The 27004-nt window shown below is 39.7% G+C and overlaps 1 protein-coding gene across 1 annotated transcript; it reads left to right on the top strand.

Moving 5' to 3' along the window:
* The first annotated feature begins 5832 nt into the window (after positions 1-5832).
* On the top strand, positions 5833-26742 carry LOC122140713 (gastrula zinc finger protein XlCGF8.2DB-like). Its single transcript, XM_042745380.1, has 3 exons — positions 5833-6070; positions 9333-9468; positions 25778-26742. Exons 2-3 carry the CDS (start codon positions 9384-9386, stop codon positions 26740-26742), a joined length of 1050 nt encoding a protein of 349 aa, XP_042601314.1. The 5' UTR covers positions 5833-6070; positions 9333-9383.
* The last annotated feature ends 262 nt before the right edge of the window (positions 26743-27004 follow it).

Genomic DNA, 27004 nt, shown 5'->3' with positions numbered 1-27004 from the left:
CAAGGCAATTGCCGACCTTTGCCTAATAGTAAAGTCCGCCCCTGCAAATCCAACAGATCCGATTCTCTGAACTGCGTCTGCGGCACAAACTAAGATGCCGTCGCGCATACAGCTCAACTAACGCGATCGTTATAAAGGTGTTTTAAAACACTTCCACTTGCATATATTTGACAATCGGTATATCAGATATTTCATGCCATATCTAACAAATTTGTGAATATTTTGAAATAAAAAGGAAAAAATGACATAAAAGCAGATCATCATTCATTCAGCTCTGTTGTTGTTGCGGTGTGTCACGTGATAAGCAATGACGCGTCACCATGGAAACCATAAAGTGACACATTCTAAATAACGGTCGCCTTAGAAAACTCGCCCTGGGAGGTCAGGCAGAATGCATCATTGTCAACTGACCTCACGTTGAACGTCAAGGCGAAGACGTTGCAACAGTGAAGGTATAAAAATAATAATTAAAAAACGTGAAGGTATCTAGATATCATAATGGCACAGAAAAGAATTTTGGATTTTTTTGGTACACCAGCTTCTAAAAAGAGCACGACGGAAGTCCAGAGAATACAGGAAAGCATCCCGACACCGACCAGCTCTTCGCCAGAGCCTATAGTAGGCCTGCTAGTTTTGCCTCAGAGACCGCCAAGACCTGCGGTAACAACCCTCACGAGCCTGCCGCTCCTCCATGCAATGCTGCTAGCACTGGTGGTGGATTTAGCACGCTAGCTGCATTTGAGGAGCCTTTCCAGCTATCTAACTTTGTTTTTCGTAGTAGACATTTTGGAACAGAAACTTTCAATCGTGCATTCACACCAGCTTGGTTTAACAAATGGAAGTGGCTGCATTATTAAGAGGTTAAAAGTAGACATGTCAGGCTTTCTATAGATATCTCTCTCATGTCTCTTCGTTGAGTATTCACTGAGTTACAGTTCATTTTAATGACGCGTTTGAAACTGAAGATCAGCGCAGACAAAGACTGCAGACAGCACTCCTTGTTTGTTATCTTTATTTTATAAGTGCACAAAGTTTTGTTGTTATTATGTCTGTATACAAAAAAGGTAGACCCTTTACAGATTCGATTGATGTATTGCTCTTATCTGTACGATCAAAAACTGAAAGTGTAATTTAAGTTCTTTTCGGGGTTATCAGGAGAAAATACCCCAAAACGCGTATACGCGTTAATCGACTCCAGAGGGTTAAAGTGTAACTCCAGAGACCTGTTGTGTGAGCCACCACTACACAAAGGACAGAGAAAATTTGGTACAATATAATGCAAATAGCAGCCCACCTTTATGGAAGTTTTGGTTTTAGTAAGGTACTCTTTTTGATTAGGTAAGAATTAGCCTCTGGGCTACTATTCATTGTTTGTTACAATTCAAATTATGTTGTTCGTTAACCTATCATGGCTCGTGGTAACTCCGAAAAACAGAGCTATGGGCTGAATAATGCCAGTTACACTTTAAAGGACAACTGTAACCTGTGTTTTAACTTGTTTGTCTTTTACTTTGGACTGATTTGACTTATGGAGATGGTTGTGTTTCATGTATAAATAAAGTAGTGTTTATCTGTGTTTCTTCCCTCTTCTGCTTCCCTAGATGTTTCTTTTCGATTAATGCAGAGAGGGGGACAAAAGTGGAACGAACAAAAGCAACAAAGTAGCATGTTAATCCAAAAGTCCTTACCTTGATTCAGGACCTCTCCGACCACAAATGGCGAGCCGTTTAAAAAGGTATGTGTGCTAGTGTATAGTTGTCCTTGATTGTTGACTGACTTGACTAATGAAACTAATTGATATGATTTTGTGTTTCTTTCTCTCTTTTCTCTGTTCCTAGGTGTTTTTTCAATTGAGTGACTGCGAACCCCCATATCTACTTTGTTTGTGGGCCAATATTAACGGTCACATTTTTCACACACCCTCTCTCTCTCCTCTTCCTTATTCACAAAAATTTTCAACAATAAATTGGAATTCTTGTGAATTGTACATTGACTAATGAGTGGTTTGTTACAGCCTATCATTGCATTTAGAAGTAATTTGAAACAGCTGCTATTTCTTCCTGCAGATATGTAGGGAGAAATAGGATAGGAGTAAAGGATATGTTTTCTTCTTTTTAGTGTGGAATGAAAATGCAGTCAGAACCAAGCTTTTGCTATGAAAAACTTTATTTTTCAAAAAAATTTAAATAAGCCCTGATGTAATGTTAAATAAACAGCCGGATGTAAATTTAACTGAGCAAACTCGTCAGTTTAGCATAGCAGTGACATAGATATCACGGAATCCCAATGTTGAATTCACATGTTTAAAAATGTTAAATTTACTCAACAAACTTGTTCACTTCAGTGTAACAATGATGTTAATATTACTGAAATCCAATGTTAAATATACATGTTTTAACATGTAAAATTCACATGTAACTCCATAAGTATGTTTACGGTTTGATGTCATTTTTACAGTATTGTTCTGGTAACCACAGCTGCCGGTATTTTTCCGTAGAAACAACGGGATTTTTTTTACAGTGCATGTAATTGTCGATAAAAGCCTTTGAAACGTATGAAGTGCTTGTAATTATATTTAAGTACATCACAGAAACAACTGAAACAAAGATCTAAAAGCAGTTTAGCAGCAAACTTTTTGAAAACTAATATTTATGTAATTCTCAAAACTTTTGGCCACGACTGTACAATGCCTGCATGTTATTAGTCAAACTACTTTTCGATCAATACCTTCCGCAAGCATGACAACTGGAAAATAAAGCCAAAACAAATCCTGGCAAGGACGTGTCTGGGAAAAATGGCACGTATGGTCACCCTAGGTAACAGCACCAAAATATGCAGTGATAAATACTGCCATGCCTCTTATTCAGCTCTATCTAGAGCTGCATCCGAAAACATAGGCAGCTGACTTGCTGCCTCGCTGCCATATCAGGCAATGACTTTGCAGGCAGTGTTTTTGCATGAAGGCACCTCATGAAACTGATTTTGGACAGGCTTCTGAGGCAGAGTAACGGTTTAATGATCTACAGCAAAATATAGAGAGCTTTGGTGATAACTAAGTGGATATTTCATTACTACAATATTAATTTCTCGCTAGAAATGACAAAAAGTGGAAAACATTGATCAAACGTTGATCAAATACATACATTTACCCACAAACTGACCACTTAATGGTTACAGAATTGAACGCACAGGATTGTGGGATATGAAAGGCAGCGAGGATACATCTATGCTGCCTTAAATAAACGGCCAGATGAAGGCATCTCAGGAGACAGGAAATGAAGCTAACATTGAATTCAGACGTGCCTTGATGCCTTCCTACCTTGGATTGCTCCTCCGAAAGGCAACATTTTTCAGTTTTCGGATGCAGCCCATATCAGGGGTGTTAAACTCAGTTCCTGGAGAGCCGGAGCCCTGCAGAGTTTAGATTCAACCCTAATTAAACACACCTGACCCAGCTAATCTTATTTGAAAATTACATGGTATATGTGTTGCAGTAGGGTTGGAACAAAACTCTGCAGGACTCCGGCCCTCCAGGAATTGAGTCTGGCACTCCTAATTTAGATGAACATGCTGACATTAATTGAAATTTCCGTCTTTGAACTCTTTGAACACACCTTGGAGGTTTTAGTGTTTGTTTATTGGCTGGCTCATGGACTGTCTTAGGGTGTTTGCTTTTCAAGGGTCTGAGCGAGGTTTGCATGATCTCTACAGATTATTCGCACACAACGTACACTCGTTTATTTTAACTTCAACCGCTTTCAAACTGGGTAAGAGAGATACAACTCTGCGCCTTGCCAGTTTAAACTTGTTGATACAACGTTACGGGTTTACAAAACGCATTAACTACACTCTCTTTAGCGTCTGTTGTGTTTAAACTGTCAAAAACACACATGGATCACAAACACAGTTTTTTATTTTTCTCAATCATATGTTAACATTTGGGAAAGAAGTTGCGTGTGTGTCATGTACTGATCTGTGCAGTATTGTATTCTAGTACAGCAGCCTAATATGAGAATCAGTAGAATCTCTATTATTCATTCAATGCAGTTTTAATTTAATTAATTTTTTCTACATTTGATTATTCCATTTCTTTAATGCTGCTTTTAAGGATACCTACTGTACCTGAAAAATGTCCCAACATTTTTTTTCTATTTCAATATCATCAATGCCATATGCTATAAAATAAACATGATCACATAAACAAGGAAAACAATTCAAAATAAACATTATTTACAGGGGTGTACAAAACTTATATTTTTGTGCAAAAGACAAACTTAGAGGAATATTCCATGTTTAGAGGAAGTTCATTCAACAGTATTTGCAGCAATGTTATTTTACAAAACAATAATACTTACAGCAACAATAATCTTTACAAATACATATCTTGGTTAATGAGGCAGATACATTGTAATTTGATATCCAATGATGTCAGCTGACATTGATATTTGTTGTTTTTAGGTTGTGCAACCAAAATCCAACGATAAGTCAACATCAAATTGGCATCAAATACTGACGTCCAGTGGTGTAGTGCAGGGTATACACACTTCTTTATCAGTCGGCTTTGCGTATACCCACTGCTAAATCACTTCTTATGCTCATCATTCAGTAGTGTCCTGCATTAACCAAATCATGACAGTGTCAATAAATGGTTTATGTGTGTCATCTCCAGGTAATAAAAAAGCATCTGAATAATGCAGTGCTAACTGACATACCATTTATTACAGTTAGCTATAGATACTATAAAATATATCTTCTGACTTATTCTGTGATAAGAAATTGGAAAAAAGTAGTATATGATCATAAAATCATAAAATTGCTATTAGGAAAATATAGGAAAAAATATAGACATATACAAAATATAAACAATACAACTTAGCAGCAGAAGTTAAGTGACAGTGCAAATACTTCTGGCCCATTTTAGAGTGAACTAAATATGCAAGACTAGTTTTACATGTCTCTGTTTATAACAGGGTGTTCATCCTTTGCCGGGCTGTTTTAAAGAAAAATAGGGGCATAAATTTACCCACTTCTCCAGGCACCACTACACCACTGCTGACGTCAACCCGATTTTCATTCTCAACCAAAATGCACCGTCTGTTTGACGTCATGATCCAGCGTGCTCGAGTGTCTGCTGCTGACACTTTGGCTCCACATTTGTTGGATCACCGTTATTTATAATTTAGGGATATTATATCACATACATTTACATTTAGTCATTTAGCATACACTTTTATCCAAAGCGACTTACAAATGAGGACATACAACAAGATTACTGTCTTGACAGCTTTATTAATTTTTTTTTTTTTTTTTTTTTTTGCAGCAGGTGCATGCATGTATATGATGTAAACAGTTTAAATTTACAAAAACATTTACATACATTAAAATAAAAGAACTGATTACTGTCAGTGTTGTAGTTTTTTTTTTTTTTTTTTTTTTTTTTTTTATTTTTACACTTGATGATTTACAAGTTTACTTACATTCTTGTAATGTTATATTGGTTACTCCAGTACTGTTGTACTTTTTGTCTATCTCAAACAACATTTTTGAACGATTATAAAGTGAGCCAAAAACTGCATATTATTTTCCTAAATGCTTTTTATTTGTCAACACAGAATTGTTGCTAGTGTACCATGACACATTAAATAATTAAAAAAAATGTCAACTACTATTTTTTTTTTGTATATATATATTTTATTCTATGAACATTTCTATGCACTAATGTAATGTTAGACGAGCGTTTGAACGGGACTTTTATTTTGGTATTGCGCTGTGACGTCACAAGGCTGCGCCTCGCTCCTGCATTTGTTGTGATTCAGCTGAAGAACGGTTTGTGGTTTTAAACATTTAATGCGTTAAAATCAATGCAACCCGTACGGGCTATTTTTGTTTTTACAAGCGATGTAAAATGGCTTAATTATTATTGCATGTAACACTGCAGTGCTTTATCTAACATGTTTTATCTTTACTTGTGTGAGTGAAGCGCATCCACACACGCGTTTCAGAAAAGACGCGTCTCATTTTGCTCCCTATATCCTCAATCAGTTTATAATGAACATGAATCCAGACACTGGTAAGTAGAGATGAATGAACTGAACTTGTAGGATCTTCGAGGGAACTGAACTAAATGCCCCGCAAAATGATTCAGTGATTCAGAACCCTGTCAATACAACAACTTTAACAAACCAACTGCAGATGTTTGTATTTAAAGTGGTAAATGTGTTCTACAAATGAATAAATGCTTAAAGTAAACCACAACTAGCAGACTAGTGAACATAGGGAGCTGATTGAGACGCAGCAGAGATTTTAATCTCGTTCAGACTGCCAGCCCAAATCTGATTTTGTGTTTATCTGGAGTGAATCTGATTTGAGTGACTGACTGTGCACACTGTGCATCGCACCTGTTCACATCCGATCTGTGTGTCCAGGAGCGCTCTTTCGTTTTACAGAATGTGCATTGGTTTCAGTGGCAATGATGCTGCTTTATGCCTGTGCATAAATGATGTTTCATAAAACAAGTTTACCAAATAAGCCTTATTTCAGTTGCTCTGACTTATTGTCACATTATTTGGTTTCAGAAAGCAAATTTAACACAGCTGTATTTAAAAATACAGGCTACAAACAACTAACATATTGTGCCCAAAATTTGATGAAACTTAATGGTTTTTCTTAAGATATGTGAAAATATTTTAACCAGGGTTCGTACAAGGTGCTTGAAGTACTTAAATTTGACTTTTTGAAATTTAAGTTCTGGAAAACCCTTGATATCAGACATATTTTTGAGAAGGTACTTGAGAAGTACTTAGATTTTTAAAAGGCAGTATATTTGAAATAAGTGTTATTTTTTTTACCCAGAATTAATGATGCAGGGCGTCTGATATAAATACAGAGCTGTTTTGCCAGGCTTTTAGCTGCGCACAAGATCTTGCGATATTACAAAAAAAAAATTAAAAAAAAGAGTGACGTGACACAGCCAAGTATGGTGACCCATACTCAGAATTCGTGCTCTGCATTTAACCCATCCAAAGTGCACACACACACAGCAGTGAACACACACACACCGTGAACACACATCCGGAGCAGTGGGCAGCCATTTATGCTGCGGCACCCGGGGAAGAGTTGGGGGTTCGGTGCCTTGCTCAAGGACACCTCAGTCGTGGTATTGCCGGCCAAAGACTCAAACCCACAACCTTAGGGTTAGGAGTCAAACTCTCTAACCACTAGGCCACGACTTCCCAGTAATATTACTCCTTGAGGTGAAAAGCGGTCTCGCGATATTAGTATAAGCTGTGTTTGTGGTAAAACTTTTTGATAGTGCTTGCATTATATTGTTCGTTCTTTATCGCATGTGCTGTTCGTTTAGGTTTCATTTGGGAACGCATATAATGTCTGACGCGTTTCGTGTTGCACTGTCATCATTTACAAGCGTGGAGTGCATCTCCATCTCAGCCGCTCGGGACAGAAACTCTTCTTCTGCATATACTGTGAGTTTGGGCTGCTTAACGTTCGTTAGGGAAAACTGTGTTATCGCACTAGATTTGAAACGTAAATGATTTATAAACCTTTGCCAACACAGGGGAATTCATCAACATATTTCTAAGTATGTGATTTGTTGTACATCATGATTTCAAAATAAAACCCTCGCTCTGAGATTGCATAGATTTAAACGTCCTTGAATCACGCTGTAAAGTGAAGCATGGCCTGGTCGTTGGTGCCCTCTGCAGGTATTTGTTATAATACATAATGAACTTAAATTGGTTATGTTCGTATTTTGTGAAGGCATATTACATTATGTTGGCCTATTTTATCAGGGTTGTTCAATAAAACCATGTAATTACTTGGTTTTGATACTTTATTTGAACCAATTATTATTACCTCATTGTTAGTTTATATATAAAAAGTTATAGTTTTTAAATAGTTTTTCACTTATGTCTAATTGTATTACTAAAAAATCTCAGATTACTAAATTGTCAAAATAATCAGTAGATTACTTGATCTATCTGTATATCTATGTATCTGTATATCTCCTGAGCTAAGTGTACTGTGGTGATATAGCTCATAATTTACTGAGTGTGTGATACAGCATTAATTTTTCAGGTCAATCATATTCATGAAAAAAAAAATCAGTTTGAATAAGGAGAGCGATAACTTTGCCATAATATCCTTTCAAATGTTAAAGTTGCCACAGTCATTGCAACCTTTTGTGCTGCACTTTATTTGTGCCATTTAGTTTTATAAGTTTATTATAATTTGAAAGATAACAAAATAGTTTGATAAGATCTCTGATTTTAGTCCTTGAAAATCAAAAAAGTAGCGCTTAAAGTCCTCGAAAGTCCTGTCATTTTGCCGTTTCTGTGCAAACCCTGTTTAACATAGTTGCTACTTAAGTTGATCAGCAGTTTTTTAGCCATGCAGCCTTTCTATTAGCTTTTATGACAGCTGTACCTTTTATGGTTATAGTAGAACATTAAAACATTACAATCTAAAAAATTCAGAATTATTGCGCTATTGTTCTATTGCGTTCCATCTGTTTAGCGCGCAGCAGCGCTCGTTCACTTGCATTGAGCCTCGCTCACTCGTGACAGCAAAATTTATATTTCTGCATGACTTTTTTAACATTTACAGATGAAGAATATACCTGTGACATGTCCGTTATACACTGTCCAGAAAACACAATGTCTCAAATGCATTAAACAGCACAAATATTCACTGTTTGTCATGGTGTGAACATAAAACTATCCTGACTCATTGAACCTGGATCGAATTAGTGAGATTGTGTGAACTTAAATTGTCGTTTATAAAACCGCTTTAGTCCCCATTTATTTGTTTGGTTATTTCAAGTCAGGTTTTTGACTTTGATCTCCGGTTTGCTTAGCGTCTTCTATGAAACAGCCCACTGGCTTATTTGGTAAACTTGTTTTATGAAACAGGCCCCTGATGTTGTCTAACGATATGACAACATGTTGCTGTCGTGATTATTTGTCTTTTCCGCTTGACTTGCAGTTTGCAACAGCACAAGCTTGTCTTTGCAAAGATGTTTATCATGTTTTCTACAAAAGTGTCGAACTTTTTAAGTTTTACGAGGCGTGAGAACGTGAAAAAGCTAGGTCAGACTGAAACAGATTTCCAGGAATGTGATTTGAATAGGATTCCAAACCACATACAAATGTAGCTCGAAACAGATTTGTACAAATCGGATTTCATGTAGTTTGCTGCCGTTCAAACTATTTAAATATGATCGGATTTCAAACGGATTTGGACTGACAGTCTGAACAAGGCTTTAGTTTGGATTAATTTTTTATTTCTGTTAATTATTGTCATCTTAATCTTGACAGAGTGTCCAAACACACAGAAATTAAAGCTACTGAGATCCATGTGACGTAAAGATGGCGTCTGTTAAAGAGGAGAGTGAAGACATTAAGATTGAAGATGCAATCAGTGTGAAACAAGAAGATACTGAGGAACAAACAGGTTGGTTTTTATTCTCAAAGCTGAACGCATTTATTTGATCCTTATTAAAATGTTTCATTCTACAGAAATGAATGATTATTGAAAATTATCATTTGAGTGTTTTTTTTTTTAATTAAAAAGTGGTTTTATTTGACATGGAGCGGGTGGACAGACATCACATGAGATCACATGACCAGACAAATACTAATGCTGCCTCAGAGTAAAGCTGAGAGGATCCTACTGCCAGGTTAAAGGATTAGTTTACTTTCAAATTAAAATTTCTTGGCAATTTACTCACCCCCATGTCATCCAAGATGTTTATGTATTTCTAGTCGAAAAGAAATTAAGGTTTTTGATGAAAACATTCCAGCATGTAGTAGACGTCATGGACTCCAAACAGTTGAAGGTTAAAATTACAGTTTCAGTGCAGCTTCAAAGGGTTATAAACCATCCGTGCTACGTCATCCGCCGGAACGGCTTCCAGTTTTGACAGTCGGCAGAAGTTAGAGAAAGGTGTTTATAAAACATATGCATTTATTTATTTATTTATTTTAAATGACCAATCGTTTCACTAGGTAAGACCCTTATTCATCATCTGGTACCATTTATAGCCATTTGAAGCTGCACTGAAACTGTAATTTTGACCTTCAACCGTTTGGAGTCCATTGAATTCCACTATATGGAGAAAAATCCTGGAATGTTTTCATCAAAAACCTTAATTTCTTTTTGACTGAAGAAAGAAATACATAAACATCTTGAATGACATGGGGGTGAGTAAATTTTAATTTGAATGTGAACTAATCCTTTAAGCATTTGTTATTGTGACATCACACATTAAAGGGGCGGTCACACTAGACTTTGAACGTGCAAAAATTTTTCGGACACCACTGCGAATATGGGTGGGAGCAGGTTAACGGTCTCCCCTCAGTTATCACAACATGGATTAATGTGCTTGTACTGTGCCTTTTGCGATGGCGTCGAAAGTGTTTTATTATGTTTTACTCTCTGTCTGTCTCTCTCTCTATATAAATACATACACACTAAGCAATAAAAAATTATAAAATGTGTCCTCATTCAAATGTACCATCTGTTCCTGTTTCCAATGACACTGCGAACCATGCAGGTTTTTATTTTTATTTTTTAATTTTTTAAAGATGTATTACATAAAATAGGATGCTGCGCTACGGCTAAAATTAGCGCTTCCTTAATTTTTATATTTCTGTACAGAGAGGTCACGCAGTGATGTATCGATATTCTACTGGTTCCACGTCTTCACGTGATGCGAATTCGCAGGTCAGAGTTTACCAAACTTGAACTTTGGAACGCAGCGAAATGCGAAATTTTTCGCATGAGCTTGCGTGTCCGGTCTGACGCATTCGCATGCATATAAATGGAAGTCAATGGAACGAAAAGTGCAGTGTGACCGCCCCTTAATTTAGGGAGAAAAATTATACATTAGTAGCCCAAACAAAGCAAAATATTCTCAATTAATTCACTCAGCCCTCCAATACCATTGTCATGATGCGGTCGAATACATAGGTCTTAAACCATACAAATGCTTGTTCACAAATGCCAGCTTATTTTTTAAGCTATTATCCAAGATAATATTGTGTTGCATGTTGCCAAAAGATGTAACAGCACTAGATGAGAGATATAACTTTTAGCACATTATTAAAATTTCACTGAAATTACATAAATACAGTTTCTTTGCAGAACTGAACAGTGACACTGTGAAACAGAACTGAGAGAACTGTGAGATGTTACTTTTTTTGATACAAAGTTTGAAGCCTTGGTGCAAAATATCACATCACTAGTAATGATGTTCACAAGTTCATATGACGGGCATAAAAATTTGATTGTTTCAGATGTCTCGCTTATGGCACACCCATTTCAGATCTTCAGGTGTCTAATTATGAAATGTGGACTTGAATCAGGTGTGTTTGATTAGAGAGACATCTAATATACAGTGTTGGAGCTCCAGGATCAAGTTTGGGAACCTTAGATCTTAAAGCTTGTCAGTTAACTAGATTTCCATTTTTCCATTAACTTGACAATGACAGCGTTTACCTTTAGCACATCAGAAAACATTTATTTATATACTATTGTTCACAGTACACATTTTCAAAGAAGCTTTACAGGAAGTTTTATTGTAACACTAATTCAATTCATGTTTATTTGTATAGCTCCTTTTACAATGCATATGTATTTTCTGTAAAACTGCTTTGAAACTGTTTCAAATACTGCAATCAAGAAGCCAGCAGTGAATGTGACAAGAACAAAATGTCAAGAGAAAACAAAAAATTCTGAGTCCAATCCATCCCTAATCAAACACACCTGCATGTAATCTTCAAGCAGTCCTGAAGATAGAGGGGATGTTCACACCTGGTCACTTAATGCGTTTTTGTCTGTTAGGATAGTTATCCAATCGTGAAAAGACCAGGGCCCGTATACGCGAAACATCTTAAGGCTAAAAGTAGCTTCTAACTTGCCGATTTAGGAGAAAATCTTAAAAATAGTGGGTGTTTCAGTCCTAAATTTAGGACTCCTAATATCTCTAAGAGTATTTCACAAAGTGTTTTAGTGTTAAAATTAGCTCCTAAATATGTGAAACGTTAGGACTAACGAAGAGGACTCCTACGTCACTAAGACCAAATCTGAAATATCCCTAAAATGGCTGTTGCCAATAATCTACCTTGGAATATAAACATTTTAGAAAAATGTTTTCTAATTGGTTTGGTTTAGAGGTTATCCCAACGCAAAATGTTTGATTATATCCTTAATATATAGCTGTTCTCAAAACCGGTTTGATTTTCTTTTATGTTTGCATGTCTTTCTATCAGCCATGCCTTTTCTGCTAATTAAAAGACCGTTTATATGCATATTACCAAAATTGCATTAGTCGCTTAGTCGCAGAAAAAAAAAAATTCCACATGAAGTGGCAAAACCACACACTGACAAATCGTTAACGACTGGTCTGTGTGGTAATATATATAGTACATCGGGCAGGACATCCATATGCTCACCTAACATTCATCGACCTCAAATATGGTTTATCATCTGAAATATGTATGTAGTAGCAACTTTACACGGCAGTTCAATCTAATGTTAGCCTAGAAAAATGTGTGCATGTTTGTGCGGAGTGTGGAAGCTGAACAATAGCGTGCTTGGCCTACTGCAGGACAGATGGAGGCGCTGCTGCGATTATTTGCTCTTAAAATAGTTTGTCATTTTTGGTCATACAGATAAGAGTAATGTATCTGTAAAGACTCTACGGTTATCTGTGTGCACTCAGAATAGCAATGAAATCTTGCGCTTTTGTAAAATAATTAAAGCAAACATGATGCTTTCTGTCGTCTTGGACTCTTGTGAACTTGAGCGAGTCACTTTGAAACTCAGTGGATGCTTGCATTTAACAGACATGAAAAATATATCTATAGAGGGTGAAACTTTTAAATGAACCAATTCAAACAGAAAACAAATATTCTCACATTATATTATCCGTGTGAAACATGCATACAGGTGCTGTGGAGGTGATTCACTGTCGCAGACTTCATCTCTTAAACCGAAAACAGAAAGCATTAGTGTAACAATAAATTACAACGTTACAATAAATTAAAACGTTAATGCAGTGTACTTGCTGTTTTTCCCTAACAGAGTCATAATTATATTTGCCAGTGACCAGAAAAATCTTTAGTCGAGGGCAGCCCCAATGCGTACAGTCTAATTGTTTATGAGAAGAATACATATGAGGCTGACAATTAGCTGAATATATAGCCTACTTGTTTAATTAGTGACACTTAGCCTGCATTTTAAAATCTTTATTTGAATGTGGCAATTAACATTTTTATTTTAAAACCTTTATTTGAATATGGCAACATATTGCGCTCTACAATATTGACAGAGACTGTCACCCAATCACTGTGTGCATAGTTAGTAAACATGCTGACATAATCCATAGCAACGAGGTCAACCCTGCCCCCTTACTCTTAGCTTAAGACTTCTGTCTATTCCTTAGTAAAAGTTTGTCTCAGCAGCTTTGTGAATAGGTTTTAAGAGAAAACTCATAGCTAAAAACTTTTACTGCTATTTAGGAGAATGTTTTGTGAATACGGGCCCAGGTGTAAATGCCCTCTGAAACGCATTTGAGACCGATATAAATCCGATCGCTTATACCACTTAAGGAGGTGGTCTGGGACACATTCCAGACAAAACTAGATAAGTGTGAATGCATCTGGTTGTTAAAACCACTGTGGCAGAACGGAAAACTCTGTATGCCACGTGTTTACTTTCACTTTGATTTCACAACTCAATGACGTAACGGGAGGCGTGCATATCAATTAATGGGAGAAATAAATATAGGGGTGAGGCTCACACACGGGGAGAGCGGGGACGTCACCAGTGAACAGTTCTCGTGAGAGTTGTGGGAGAGAAGCTGAGTTGGAGTTACCGTGTGGAGGGCGGCTCGTGTTCCTGTCGACCTGACGCTTCCAGAGATGCTGGTTATCCCGAAGTTCGTGAACGGGCGGGAAGTACCTTCACGTATGAGCTTTATTCAGTAATCCAAATAGGAAAGCCGGACGTAAAAAGGATCATCGTTGAGTCCCCCGGCGGTCTCTAGACACTCTTCATAATCCGTGTGAGATGCTACACTTGGGTCAGTGACGCAAAGCCATCTCTCACACAAACAATCAGTCCACACACGCGCACTCAGTCCCAAACGCACATACACACGCACGGGCTATGCAAATGCACCACCGATGGATTAATTTTATTTAGTTTACCTCGTTGATCGAGCCTGATTGATATATACGGTTTTGTTTATTTGTTTGTACCTCTTACTCCTACGAACTACTTAGTCAGTGGGTGTTACCTACATGAGCAAACTGGGATTTAAAAGGGACATGTGAATATACTGCTGAAAGCCCTGGGACAACGAACTGTGACACATCTGACATATCTTATGGGTTAAAAATAGATACTCAGAACAAAGAGAAAATAAGTCTCTGGAAGTATTCTATTGTCTATAAATCTTTGTTTTCTTTTTTGTTTTGTGGCTGTATTTTTTATTTTTATTGTTTGGTGTTGATCAAACTAGACTTTCTTTGGCAGTGTTTTGAGTAAAACTATTGTTGTTAATTACAAGTTTTGATTGGAAGGAAAAAAAGAGACAAAAGACTGTGAATGATTTGAGTTTATTGAATGTAACAGGTGTTATTTCAAGCTATCCTGGGTTTTTTTTTTGGGCAGGCTTAGACCTGTCTGGCGCCCGAAAAAGTTGAATTTAAACTATTTATTGAAATCTTGACTGCAAATTGGTTTCTGGGGCCCACCACCATTACAGAGTGGCGCCCGAACAGGGACTTGAATGTGAACTAACTAGGATTTAAACGTGAAAAGAAAAAAAAAGGAAAAAATTCAGTGTTGTTGTTTTTTTTAATTGCAAAATTCTGAGGTTGTATGTGAAATGAAAGACTGCCCATGTTGGTTGGGATTTTGTTCTCTGATTTCATGGGTTAAACGGGGGAAATATGCTCATTGTGATTTGGGTGTGTGTGTGTGGGTGGATTGATATGAAACAAAACCCTGTTGAAATTATAATTTGAACTCATTTGTGAGGAGTTATCCTTGTTCTAGCAAGTGAAATTATTTAAATGTTTTTGTTTTCTTCTTTTCGGGCTGAAACAATTGTGTGAGCAAATTGGAAAAGTGTGTAACTTCTGAAGAAACTGCTAAATGCTAACCCTGTTGTTTATTATTTTTGCCCCTATTGAACTTGGTAGGTTTATTATTTTTGTCCCGGTTTACTTTCCTTTTAAAAACTGACAGACTCATTACTGACTTGTATTGTACACATAGTTCACACTTACATAAAAATGACTTCCACACCCTCTCCATCTCCATCCACTTGTGTGGATATTGAAGTCCCCGAAGTGGACACTCCCATGTGGACATCATCAGTCCCCATTACCCCCCTTTCCTTACACCCCCCTTATGCCTCAATCTGGTCCCCTGGGAACCAGTGTGCGGTTTGCCACTTTGCCCTTGACGGTTAGCACTCCATTACAAACCCTCCCCAGGGATCCTCCCAGTGCAGACCATATGCAGCTTTGCTCATCACCTGAATCTTCTCCTCCATCTTCTGTGGGACAGCAGGATTTGCAGGATTTGCCGTGTGAACTTCCCACACCGGGCAGAGGCATTCAACAACTTACCCAACAAGTTAAAGGAGATTTGGACTCCTTGAAAGAGTCTAGCCAGAAACAGGAGAGTGCAATAATTCAACTTACCAGGGAGGTAAAGGACAAGTCTTCTCAATATGCAACACACATTTCCAATATGGTAGTTAAGATGGAGGACAATCAGCAGAAATTACTCAAGTGCATCTCTGATAATAAACAACACGTAGAGAGCGGGATGGATCAATGGACCAAAGCTACCCAATGTATGATCGCAGATGAACTGACAAATGTGAAGACTGCCCTTGTATCTGAGGTACGTTTCTTGGTGGAACAGCTTCAGGTAGAAATTCAAAAGGATCTTAAAGACATGCACAGGAACCTGCAGACTAGTCAAGATGAACTCAACAGAGAGCTTCATCAGTGTAAAAAGCAAATGGATGAGCTTAGCACTAACTTTCAAAAATTCCAATCAGACTTGACAAAACATTTTGAAATTGAAAGAAAGAGAAGATTGATCAGCCAAAAGAGGTATCCATATCGACACCCCGTTTCCTTTTCCGCACGCACCCCCTAGCCCAGAAGTACACGCTACCACATCTTCCACTGCTACGGCAGCAAAAAGTGACCATCTTCGACTAACATTCCCCACATTTGGAAGGCCATCTGATGACCCAGACCCTTTAAGTTATTTAACTCGATGTCAGGATTTTTTGGCATTACACCCCTTATCAGATGTGGATCTTCTGGCTACTTTTCGCACAGTCTTACATGGAACTGCACGTGACTGGTGGGAGGTTGCTCGCTCTTCCACTTTCTCCTGGACAGAATTCGAAGCAGCTTTCCCTCTCTGCGTTTCTCTCAGAGGACTATGAGGACGAGTTGGCTGAGCGAGTCAGGACTAGGACTCAAGGAGAACGAGAACCTATTAGAGATTTTGCTTTTTCCTACAGAGCATTGTGCAAGAGATGGAAGAGCACATTAACAGAATGTGAAATTGTAAAAATGATTTTAAAAAATATTAAACCTCATCTTGCCAGTCAAACTTCGCAGTCGTGTGTCTACAGTGGAAGACTTGGTGAAGCTAGGTCATCAATTAGAAAAAGGACTATGAGCAGCAACTCCGGTATGATGGAGGCTCATACCCTAAACAACAGTCTATAGTGCCCCGACCTCAATCTGTTAATCGCTCTATGGACAAGTCCCAAGTTCAGTGCTGGCGGGGGAAAGGACACCATTCCCAGGGAACTGTCCTTATTTTTCATCTCTTTCAAAGCCATCCATCAACCTCAACCATCTCACCCCAAACGACCTCCCCAAAATCCAAAACAGGGAGGGTTACCCTCCCACAGCACTGTCTCAGCCACGACGGCATCACCTATCAACTCCAGTCTGAGAACGAACCAGGTTAGTGGACAAACAAACAATTCACAGTACCCCAACAGCTAGTAGTCCCTATCACAATTGGCACCTGGAAGGGTAAAGCTATTGTGGACACGGGAGCTAGCTATACTCTTATACATGAGAGGTTATGGAAGGCTCTTACACCCCAAGATAGTCTCCATCCATGGACCTTAGGGCCTCTATACCTAGCAAACGGCGAGGCTGAAGTTCCCCTTGGGTGGATAAATGTGCAGATTACCCTGCATAACGCAAATATTTCTATGCAGGCTGTAGTCCTTACCTCCACATCCCTGACTTATGTAGCAGTGTTGGGATTAGATTTCATTTTCCTGAGCGGCCTCCAACTTAATGTGGCAGACAGGAAATACTCCTTCAAATGTGCTCCTGAGGAGGAATACTACTTCCAACTGGGACAAGCAAGTATACCTGCCAGTAGAGATCCATGCCAACGAAAACCAAAGAAATCTAGGAGTTCCCAACAAAATCTTTCGTTACTAAGTTCTGTTCCTCCTCCACAACCTCTACGGGCATCTCGAGATGCAGACCCTACCGCTACAGAGGATCAAGTATTAATTGACAATGCTGTAAAAGAAGCAAAAATTTACCCCACAATGAAGAAGTTCAGCTACACCACCTCTTGGAGTCCTATCAGACGGTGTGTACTCGTCGACCCCGACGTACGACTGTTCTTCAGCACTGTCTGTACACTCGTCATCCCGTACCCACAGTAAACAACGGCCCTATCGGCTCCCACCTGCAAAACAAGACATATTAAATGAACACATCCAATAAATTCAAAAAGCTGTCAAATCAAAGTGAAAGTATTCAGCATGGGCATCACCAGTTGTTTTAGTCCCCAAGAAAAGATGGAAGTCTCAGGTTCTGTGTTGACTATAGAAAGGTCAATGCTCTCACCGAGAGTAATGCGTATCCAATTCCTAACATCACAGAGATCCTAGAGTCGCTTTCTGGTGCAGCCATTTTTTCAACTTTAGACCTTAACTGTGGGTATTGGCAGGTACCCCTGGATCCTGAGAGCAAGTCAAAGACCGCCTTCATCACCGCAGGGGGGTTGTACCATTTCAATGTCATGCCTTTTGGTCTGAAGAATGCCCCAGCAACCTTTCAAAGGCTGATGGAGATAGTCCTGAGAGAATTGCTTGGAAAAAGATGTTTTGTCTATATTGACGATATCATTGTTTACTCACCATCTATGACCCAGCATTTCCTTGACATTGAGAGCATCCTTCAACGGTTGCAAACAGCTGGGTTGACATTAAACCTAAAAAAATGCAAGTTTTGTCGACAGGAGATCAACTTCCTTGGTCATGTAGTGAACGGAAAGGGAATTACCGCTGATCCCAGTAAGGTGGAAGCAATCCGCACGTATCCTGTTCCACGCAACCTTAAAGAAGTCCAGCGTTTCCTAGGATTGGCTGGGTGGTACCATCGATTTGTGCCAGACTTCTCCAGGATCGCTGAGCCTCTCAACACACTCAAAAAAGAAAGGACACTCCTTTCAGTGGCCGTCACAATGCCAACAAGCTTTTGAGTATTTAAAATCCTGCCTTACATCACCACCTATCCTTGGACACCCTGATCTCCAACTACCCTTTACAGTGTACACTGACGCAAGCGACATCGGCTTGGGCGCTGTATTAACCCAGCGGAAAGAACAAGGAGGTGAGGAAGTGATCGCCTATGCCAGTAGGACTCTAAATAAAGCTGAGAAAAACTATTCTACCACCGAAAAGGAATGTCTTGCTGTGGTGTGGGCTCTGGAAAAATGGCAGCATTACTTGGAACCTCGACTGTTCACAGTAATCACTGACCATTCTGCATTGCAATGGGTGATGAGTTCCACAAAAACAACCAGTCGACTCATCCGGTGGGCTCTACGACTACAAAGATTTGACTTTGTGATGGAGTATAGGAAAGGGAAGTTGAATGTAGCACCGGATGCTCTTTCACGAAGGTACTACCTACCGGGATGCGGTGTGTACACCAATCAGAAAGAGGAGGCAGAGTTTCCAATCACCCCTGAAAGTATCTGGGAAGAACAACATCAGGATCCTGAACTTAGGAAAATATTTCATGCGTTAGCAAAGGACGAACTCAATGTGAAGGAACAATATGCAGTATTGGAAGACAAATTGTATCACACCACTCATCTGGCCGATGGTCGAGTCCATTACCGTGTTGTCATTCCCAGCAGCCTTGTACCTAAAATTCTCCAATACTACCATTCTAATCCCATGAGTGGACATCTTGGAATTTTCAAGACGTATAAAAGGGTACAAGACGTTGCCTACTGGTCTGGCATGTGGGCGGATGTCAAAAAACATGTCAAGAGGTGTGTAAAGTGTCAAACTCTTAAGAGTGACAACAAAAAACCCGCAGGAAAACTGCAACCCATTACTACATCACGACCCAATGAAATGCTGGGAGTAGATGTAATGGGCCCACTGCCAAAAAGCACCAAACGACACGAGTACTTACTCGTCTTTGTGGATTTTTTTTCTAGATGGGTGGAGCTATTTCCCATGCGGCAAGCTACTGCTCAGACTATTGCTGAAATCTGGCGGCGAGAAGTGCTGACTCATTGGGGTGTGCCTGATTACATTCTGTCTGACAGAGGAACCCAATTTGTCTCTGCGCTATTCACTGAATTGTGTGCAAAGTGGAATGTGACACACAAATTAACTACGGCTTACCACCCGCAAACGAACATGACGGAAAGAGTCAACCGTACTCTGAAGTGTATGATAGCCTCCTTTGTAGAAGATAATCACAAAGGTTGGGACCTCTACCTTCCCGAGTTCCGTTTTTGCACTCAATACCGGCGTTCAGGAAACAATTGGAATGTCACCTGCTGAGCTCCATCTGGGCAGGAAACTTCAGAGTCCATTGGACAAACTGTTGCATGGACAAAACCTTTCACCCTCTGGTCCTTCGTATGATGTCGTCCATCAGTTGTCTCAGCTACAGAGAAAGGGCCAAGGAGAACTGCAAAAGAGCTCAAGCAAGACAACTGAGGAGTTATAACAAAAAACGAAGGGATGTCTCCTTCCAGGAGAAAGATCGCATATGGGTTAGAAACTTCCCTCATTCCAGTTCACAACGCAATTTTAGTGCTAAGCTGGCACCAAAATGGAAGGGACCATATCGCATAATTCAACAGTTGGGGCCTCTCAACTATCAAGTTGCACTGGAAGCTACGGGAGAAGACGTGCGCACGGTGCATGTATGCAATATGAAAGCCTTGTTATCCTACTGCAAAAGAAATGGAGGATCGTACTCAGGAGAAGCTCTGGGAAATTTTCCATGAGACCTCGGACGAGGACGAAGATTTCTTTGGATTTTAGGGTGTTTTTCCCTATTAACAACTATGTGTTGTCTTCTCAAGGAGGGGAGAGTGTGGCAGAACGGAAAACTCTGTATGCCACGTGTTTACTTTCACTTTGATTTCACAACTCAATGACGTAACGGGAGGCGTGCATATCAATTAATGGGAGAAATAAATATAGGGGTGAGGCTCACACACGGGGAGAGACGGGGACGTCACCAGTGAACAGTTCTCGTGAGAGTTGTGGGAGAGAAGCTGAGTTGGAGTTACCGTGTGGAGGGTGGCTCGTGTTCCTGTCGACCTGACGCTTCCAGAGATGCTGGTTATCCCGAAGTGCGTGAACGGGCGGGAAGTACCTTCACGTATGAGCTTTATTCAGTAATCCAAATAGGAAAGCCGGACGTAAAAAGGATCATCGTTGAGTCCCCCGGCGGTCTCTAGACACTCTTCATAATCCGTGTGAGATGCTACACTTGGGTCAGTGACGCAAAGCCATTCTCTCACACAAACAATCAGTCCCACACGCGCACTCAGTCCCACACGCACATACACACGCACGGGCTATGCAAATGCACCACCGATGGGTTAATTTTATTTAGTTTACCTCGTTGATCGAGCCTGATTGATATATACGGTTTTGTTGATTTGTTTGTACCTCTTACTCCTACGAACTACTTAGTCAGTGGGTGTTACCTACATGAGCAAACTGGGATTTAAAAGGGACATGTGAATATACTGCTGAAAGCCCTGGGACAACGAACTGTGACACATCTGACATATCTTATGGGTTAAAAATAGATACTCAGAACAAAGAGAAAATAAGTCTGGAAGTATTCTATTGTCTATAAATCTTTGTTTTTCTTTTTTGCTTTGTGGCTGTATTTTTTTTATTTTTATTGTTTGGTGTTGATCAAACTAGACTTTCTTTGGCAGTGTTTTGAGTAAATCTATTGTTGTTAATTACAAGTTTTGATTGGAAGGAAAAAAAGAGACAAAAGACTGTGAATGATTTGAGTTTATTGAATGTAACAGGTGGTTATTTCAAGCTATCCTGGTTTTTTTTTTGGCAGGCTTAGACCTGTCTGGCGCCCGAAAAAGTTGAATTAAACTATTTATTGAAATCTTGACTGCAAATTGGTTTCTGGGGCCCACCACCGTTACACCACATATGCAAATTTTACTCCTCACAAAATGTTAAAATAATAAACGTGTGAAAGTGTGTTATAGGCTAAATGACATTATAGTCAGATATGACTGCGCTGATTCTAAAACGCATGAAATGACCAGGTGTAAACAGGCCCATAGGCTGTGTGGATGGAGCCAAACTCATCCCTAAATCCCTCATGCTCTTTAAACACAATGGCCTGGTTTCACAGACAGGGCTTAGATTAAGCCTGGAATAGGCCATAATTCAATTAGGACATATAACTAGTCTTTAGAAATGTGTCTAAGAATTTATTTTTTACTGGTGAGCATCTTGGAACAAAACAATGGCACTGATTTATTTTAAGATCAGTCAAGTTTCTTTCAATTGTAACAGCTCAGACATACATTTTAATCTTAAACCTAGTATGTAAAACTGGGAGAATAAGTATCAACTGTATGTAAACCACATTTGGATTCTGTAGTCGCAGTGAGATTCCTGTATCTCTAGAATCAAATTTAAATTTTTATTTAATGTAATTTTATCCAAATTTCACCATTGGCAAAGATTTTCAAATAAATGTATCAATCTGTGTAAAATCAACATAATGATGCTGCCATCTTTCTAAAGTCAATGTATCCCACTGTAATTTGGCTTTAAGAAAAATCACGCTATTGTTACGGAAGGAACAGAGGAAGCGTTCAGATCCATCTGCAGATATTTATTCATAAAATGGTCAAAATACAGCCAGGGTTGAACAACAGCAAATGGGTATGGCATGGGCAAGACACAAGAGTAAACCTAGGGCAAGTGTGGGTCTTCGATCGGTGAACGTAATCCAGGGGGCAAAACAAGAGTGATAATCCATAAAGGCGAGCAATGGTTCAGGCAGGAACAGAGTCCCAATGACAAGACGATAGAGCAATCCAAGAATAAACAGGCAATAATCAAAACACAGGTAATCCAGGCAAGGAACTAGACTGAGACTAGGTCTAGAAAATAAGCAAAGGCTAACAAACAGGCTCAGTGGTGTTGTTGCATGAGGACAGCAATAATGCTAACAATACTTGGCCGTGAGAAAGAGGAAGTCCATGGCTTTTGTAGCATGTCTGATTGGATTCAGTTGTCCATAGTAGTGAGTGTGTGATCTCTGGTGATGAGTGAACGGAAGTGCATGAACAGAATTCGTGACTGTAACAATAAAAACTCCATAATCACAGGAAGAAGGAGGCGGGAACCGGCGGACATTCAAATAAAACTTTAATAACCAAATGAACATTAAAATAGCGTGACAGCCCCTCACGGACGACTGCCGCGCACAAACAAAAACCAAACACAAAATAAAACCCAGGCCTGGTCCTCTCTCGTCCTTCACTGTCATCGCTCCTCTTTTGTATCCTTCCGATCTCCTCTGTGGGACTTGAGACCGGTGAGTGGAGCAGGTGTCGCTCATTTCCCAATCACTCCACTGGCCTCGCTCCGTTCCCACGGGTCTCGGCCCCGCCCCGTTCCCCGCCCCACTCGTCACAGTGACATAGGCCCCTCTCCCCCCACAATGCCCAGAGCGGGACAGAAGACCACCAGACTGGAGCTGACGGAGTGGAAGATCAACACGGGGGAGCAGACTGATCAGGAAACCATGGCAAAGACTGAGATCTAGGGAGAGCAGAGACAGAAAACACAGGCAGTACATTTCACAGTCTCAGGGACCACGGCAGAGAACACAAAAAAATCATCAATAGGCTTGCTGACTGAAACTGGACAGAATGTCAGTTCATAGACGGGACAGGCTGACAGTTCAAAATCTGGTTCATTGACTGAAACTGGACATGACTAGACATAAACAGGATCAGAAACTAGGACTGATAAGGCAGACGGTTCAACTCACACATTTGGGGGAACAGAACAAGCAGCCGGTTCATGTATATTCTCTATGGCAGTCATAGAGTATAATGTGAAAGACACGGGATGCATTTATAGTCTCTGGGCTCAAGACAGGCAGAGTTAAGGGTGCAAAGGTGGGTCTTTGAGCTGTGACAGGCAGGGCTGAGAGTTCCATGTTAATTGCATTGAGAGTAGTTGGAAAGACAAACCGTTCAGCATTGGGTACACTGGCAAAGGCTGATTGGGTTGACAGTTCACAATTAGATGCAGGATTGATTTTAAAACAGTCAGACAGTTCAACATCAGACTCGAAAGCTACCTTAATGCAGACAGAGGGTTCATAACCAGGTGCATTTACAGAGGCTAGGAGTAGACAGGTCAGTGACAGAAACTGGCAAGACAGACAATTCATACTCAGACCAATTAATAGAAGCTGGACAGATGGATGGTACAACAATGACAATGACTCAATGACTAAAACAGGATTGACAGAAACTTCAGACACATTACTTGAAAAGGAACAGGCAGATGGCTCAATATCAGACACATTTGAAGAAACAAAACAGGCAGATAGTTCATGAGTGGTTATTTTGTCAGTGACAGGGTTAACGGGGCAGACATTGAATGGTATTTTTGTTCCGGGGTTTATGACAGGGTTAACAAGGCTTACAGAAACTTCATTTACAGCTTCCATGTCCATGACAGGCAGGGATGAGGATTCACGAACGGCCCCTATAGGCACAGCAAAACAGTCAGGAATTTCACAGCCCACATCTTTGGGTGTGACAGACAAAGCTGAGAGTTCTGAGGTAGCCTCCTCGGTTGGGTCGGGTCAGGACAATATTTCATAACTGGCCTCCATGGCCAGTTCAGAGCAAGGCAGGAGTTCACAGACAGCCTCCATAGCCGTGACAGGGCAGGACGTGGATATGCAGACGGCCTCCATAGCCGTGTCAGTGCAGGCAGAGAGTTCATAGATGGATACCAGTGACACCTCTGGAGGTTCTACAGCAGTACCCTTAGGAAACAGGGAAAGTTCATTACCAGGACAGATACAGCACTCCTCTACGGTTCCTTCGACCTTGACATGATGGGCTGAAAGTGTATTGCTGGGCGCCGCCACCACCACCACACAAGGAGCTGAAGTGAGCGCCGCTGCTTCAAAAGGTTCTGCAGCATGCATCGCCACCTCTGGAGAAAATGCAGCGGGCACCATCACTACAGGGAACACAGTAGCGGGCACCACTACCTCAAGAGGTTCTGCAGCATCAGTTGCCACCTCTAGAGACAAAATAAATAATAACCATATTAGAAAAATATATTACCTTATATATTAACCTTATATATATATTATTCTAATATGGTTATTACATTTGTTATTCATAGCTTTCAGTCATGTGACCAAAGATATGTGAACAAAATGCTAGTTTTGTCCATTTGCAATCCATATTAAGCACCCACTCCACCCCAAAATGAAAATTTTGTCATTAATCATTTACCCCCATGTTGTTCCAAACCCGTAAAAGCTTTGTTCATCTTCGGATATTTTCTTTAAGATATTTTGGATGAAAACCGGGAGGCTTGTGACTGTCCCATAGACCTGCCAAATAAATAACAGTGTCAAGGTCCAGGAAAGTATGAAAGACATCGCCAGAATAGTCCATCTGCCATCAGTGGTTCAACCATAACTTTATGAAGCAACGAGAATATTTTTTGTACGTGAATAAAACAAAAATAATGACTATTCAACAATTCATCTTCTCTGTGTCTCTCCACATCAGCGTAGCGGCATTTTGGAGATCATCCGCTGAATACAGGCAGCGTACGGTCTTCTGTGTCAGCCACGCTGGACAGATGCACGGTTTTTCATTCAGATCAAAATTTAAATACACATAGAAAATGTATCCCTGTGTTGCGGCTAACATAGAATAGTGTACGCAGTTTGCGTTCAGTGGACACCTGGCAAAGTATTGCTATTTTGTTGGTTTTGATTGCTTCTATTGTCCTATAATTTCGAAATTTGAAGCAAAAAAACAGAATGATCTGACTTCAGTTTTTGTGAAAATACACATTAAAAATATCTGCATGAAACAGAAACATTCATATAAACTCCTACCCCTAATTGTATCACGATTTGTTTAGCGTCTCAACAGATTTGAATTGTCACATATTTGAATCGATTTTCAACCGGCTCGCGGTTAATCGTTACATATAGTATATTACAGAACTTTATTGTGATAATATATAATATTGTGTGCAATCTGTCATGGCCACTGGAGTTTTATTTATTTATTTATTTTTTTGATGTTTTACGTCAAACATTTTGTCTGTTGCATTAAACTGGAGTTAACTTGTATTTGTCTCTTTTCACCTTAGATCTGATGCTGCTGAAAGAGGAGAGTGAAGTACTAGATGAAATGAAAGAAAAAGATCAGTATAAGAAACATCATGATATTGTAACTGAAGAAATATCTAAAAAGAATTCCTCACAAAAGAGTAATTTCACCTGCCAACAGTGTGAGAAGTGTTTCTCTTCAAAAGGAAACCTGAAACGCCACATTGACGCTCACTCTGGAGAGAAGCCTTACGCCTGCCAGCAGTGTGGAAAGTGTTTCAATAAAAAAGCAACCCTTAAAGGCCACATGAGTATTCACACTAGAGAAAAGCCTTATACGTGCCCTCAGTGTGGAAACTGTTTCACGCAGCAAGGAAACTTTAACAGGCACATGAGAGTTCATACTGGAGAGAAGCCTTACGCCTGCAAACTGTGTGAAAAGAGCTTTACAACAAAACTAAACCTTACGGATCATATAAACAGTCACACTGGTGAGACGCCATTTACATGTGATCAGTGTGGAAGGAGCTTCCGATATAAGGTAACCCTTAAAAGGCACATGAAGGTTCACTTAAGAGAGAGCAGTTTTACATGTCATCAGTGTGGAATGAGTTTCTCAGACAGCAAAAACCTTACGAATCATGTGATTACTCACACTGGAGAGAAAACCATACATGTGCCTTCATGTGGAAAGACTTGCTCAAACAATACAATTCTTGCTGTTCACATGAGAATTCACACTGGAGAGAAGCCTTTCACCTGCCCTCAGTGTGGAAAGAGCTTCAGATCTATAGCAAACTTTCAGACTCACATGAGAGTTCACACAGAGAAAGCTTACATCTGCCCTCATTGTGGAAACAGCTTTAGATTTATTGGAAACTTACAGACTCACATGAGAATTCACACAGGAGAGAGGCCTTACATGTGTCTTGAGTGTGACGAGAGTTTCTCATATAAGAGAGACCTGAAACATCATCTGCTAACTCACTCTGGAAAGGAATTCTAATGTTTCCTCAGGGGCAAGAGATTTACAAAATAGAGCAATTTCAAAAATCACCTGCACATTCAGTCTGGAGAAAGGCAAATTTCTTGTGAAATAAAATGTATCATCTCTGCCATTTAAAGGGGACCAGAAAATACTAGTAGCCGGGTTTCCATCCAAAGTTGCGAATTTAACTTGTGCGCAAAATTGTAATATCGCTCAAAACATTTGCGAACAACACTGTTTCCATCCAACGAGTCAAAGAGTACAAAATCGTCACTTCCTG

This window comes from Cyprinus carpio, chromosome B19 (assembly GCF_018340385.1).
Source record: "Cyprinus carpio isolate SPL01 chromosome B19, ASM1834038v1, whole genome shotgun sequence".
NCBI lineage: Eukaryota > Metazoa > Chordata > Actinopteri > Cypriniformes > Cyprinidae > Cyprinus > Cyprinus carpio.
This window is presented reverse-complemented; position numbering and strand designations above follow the sequence as displayed.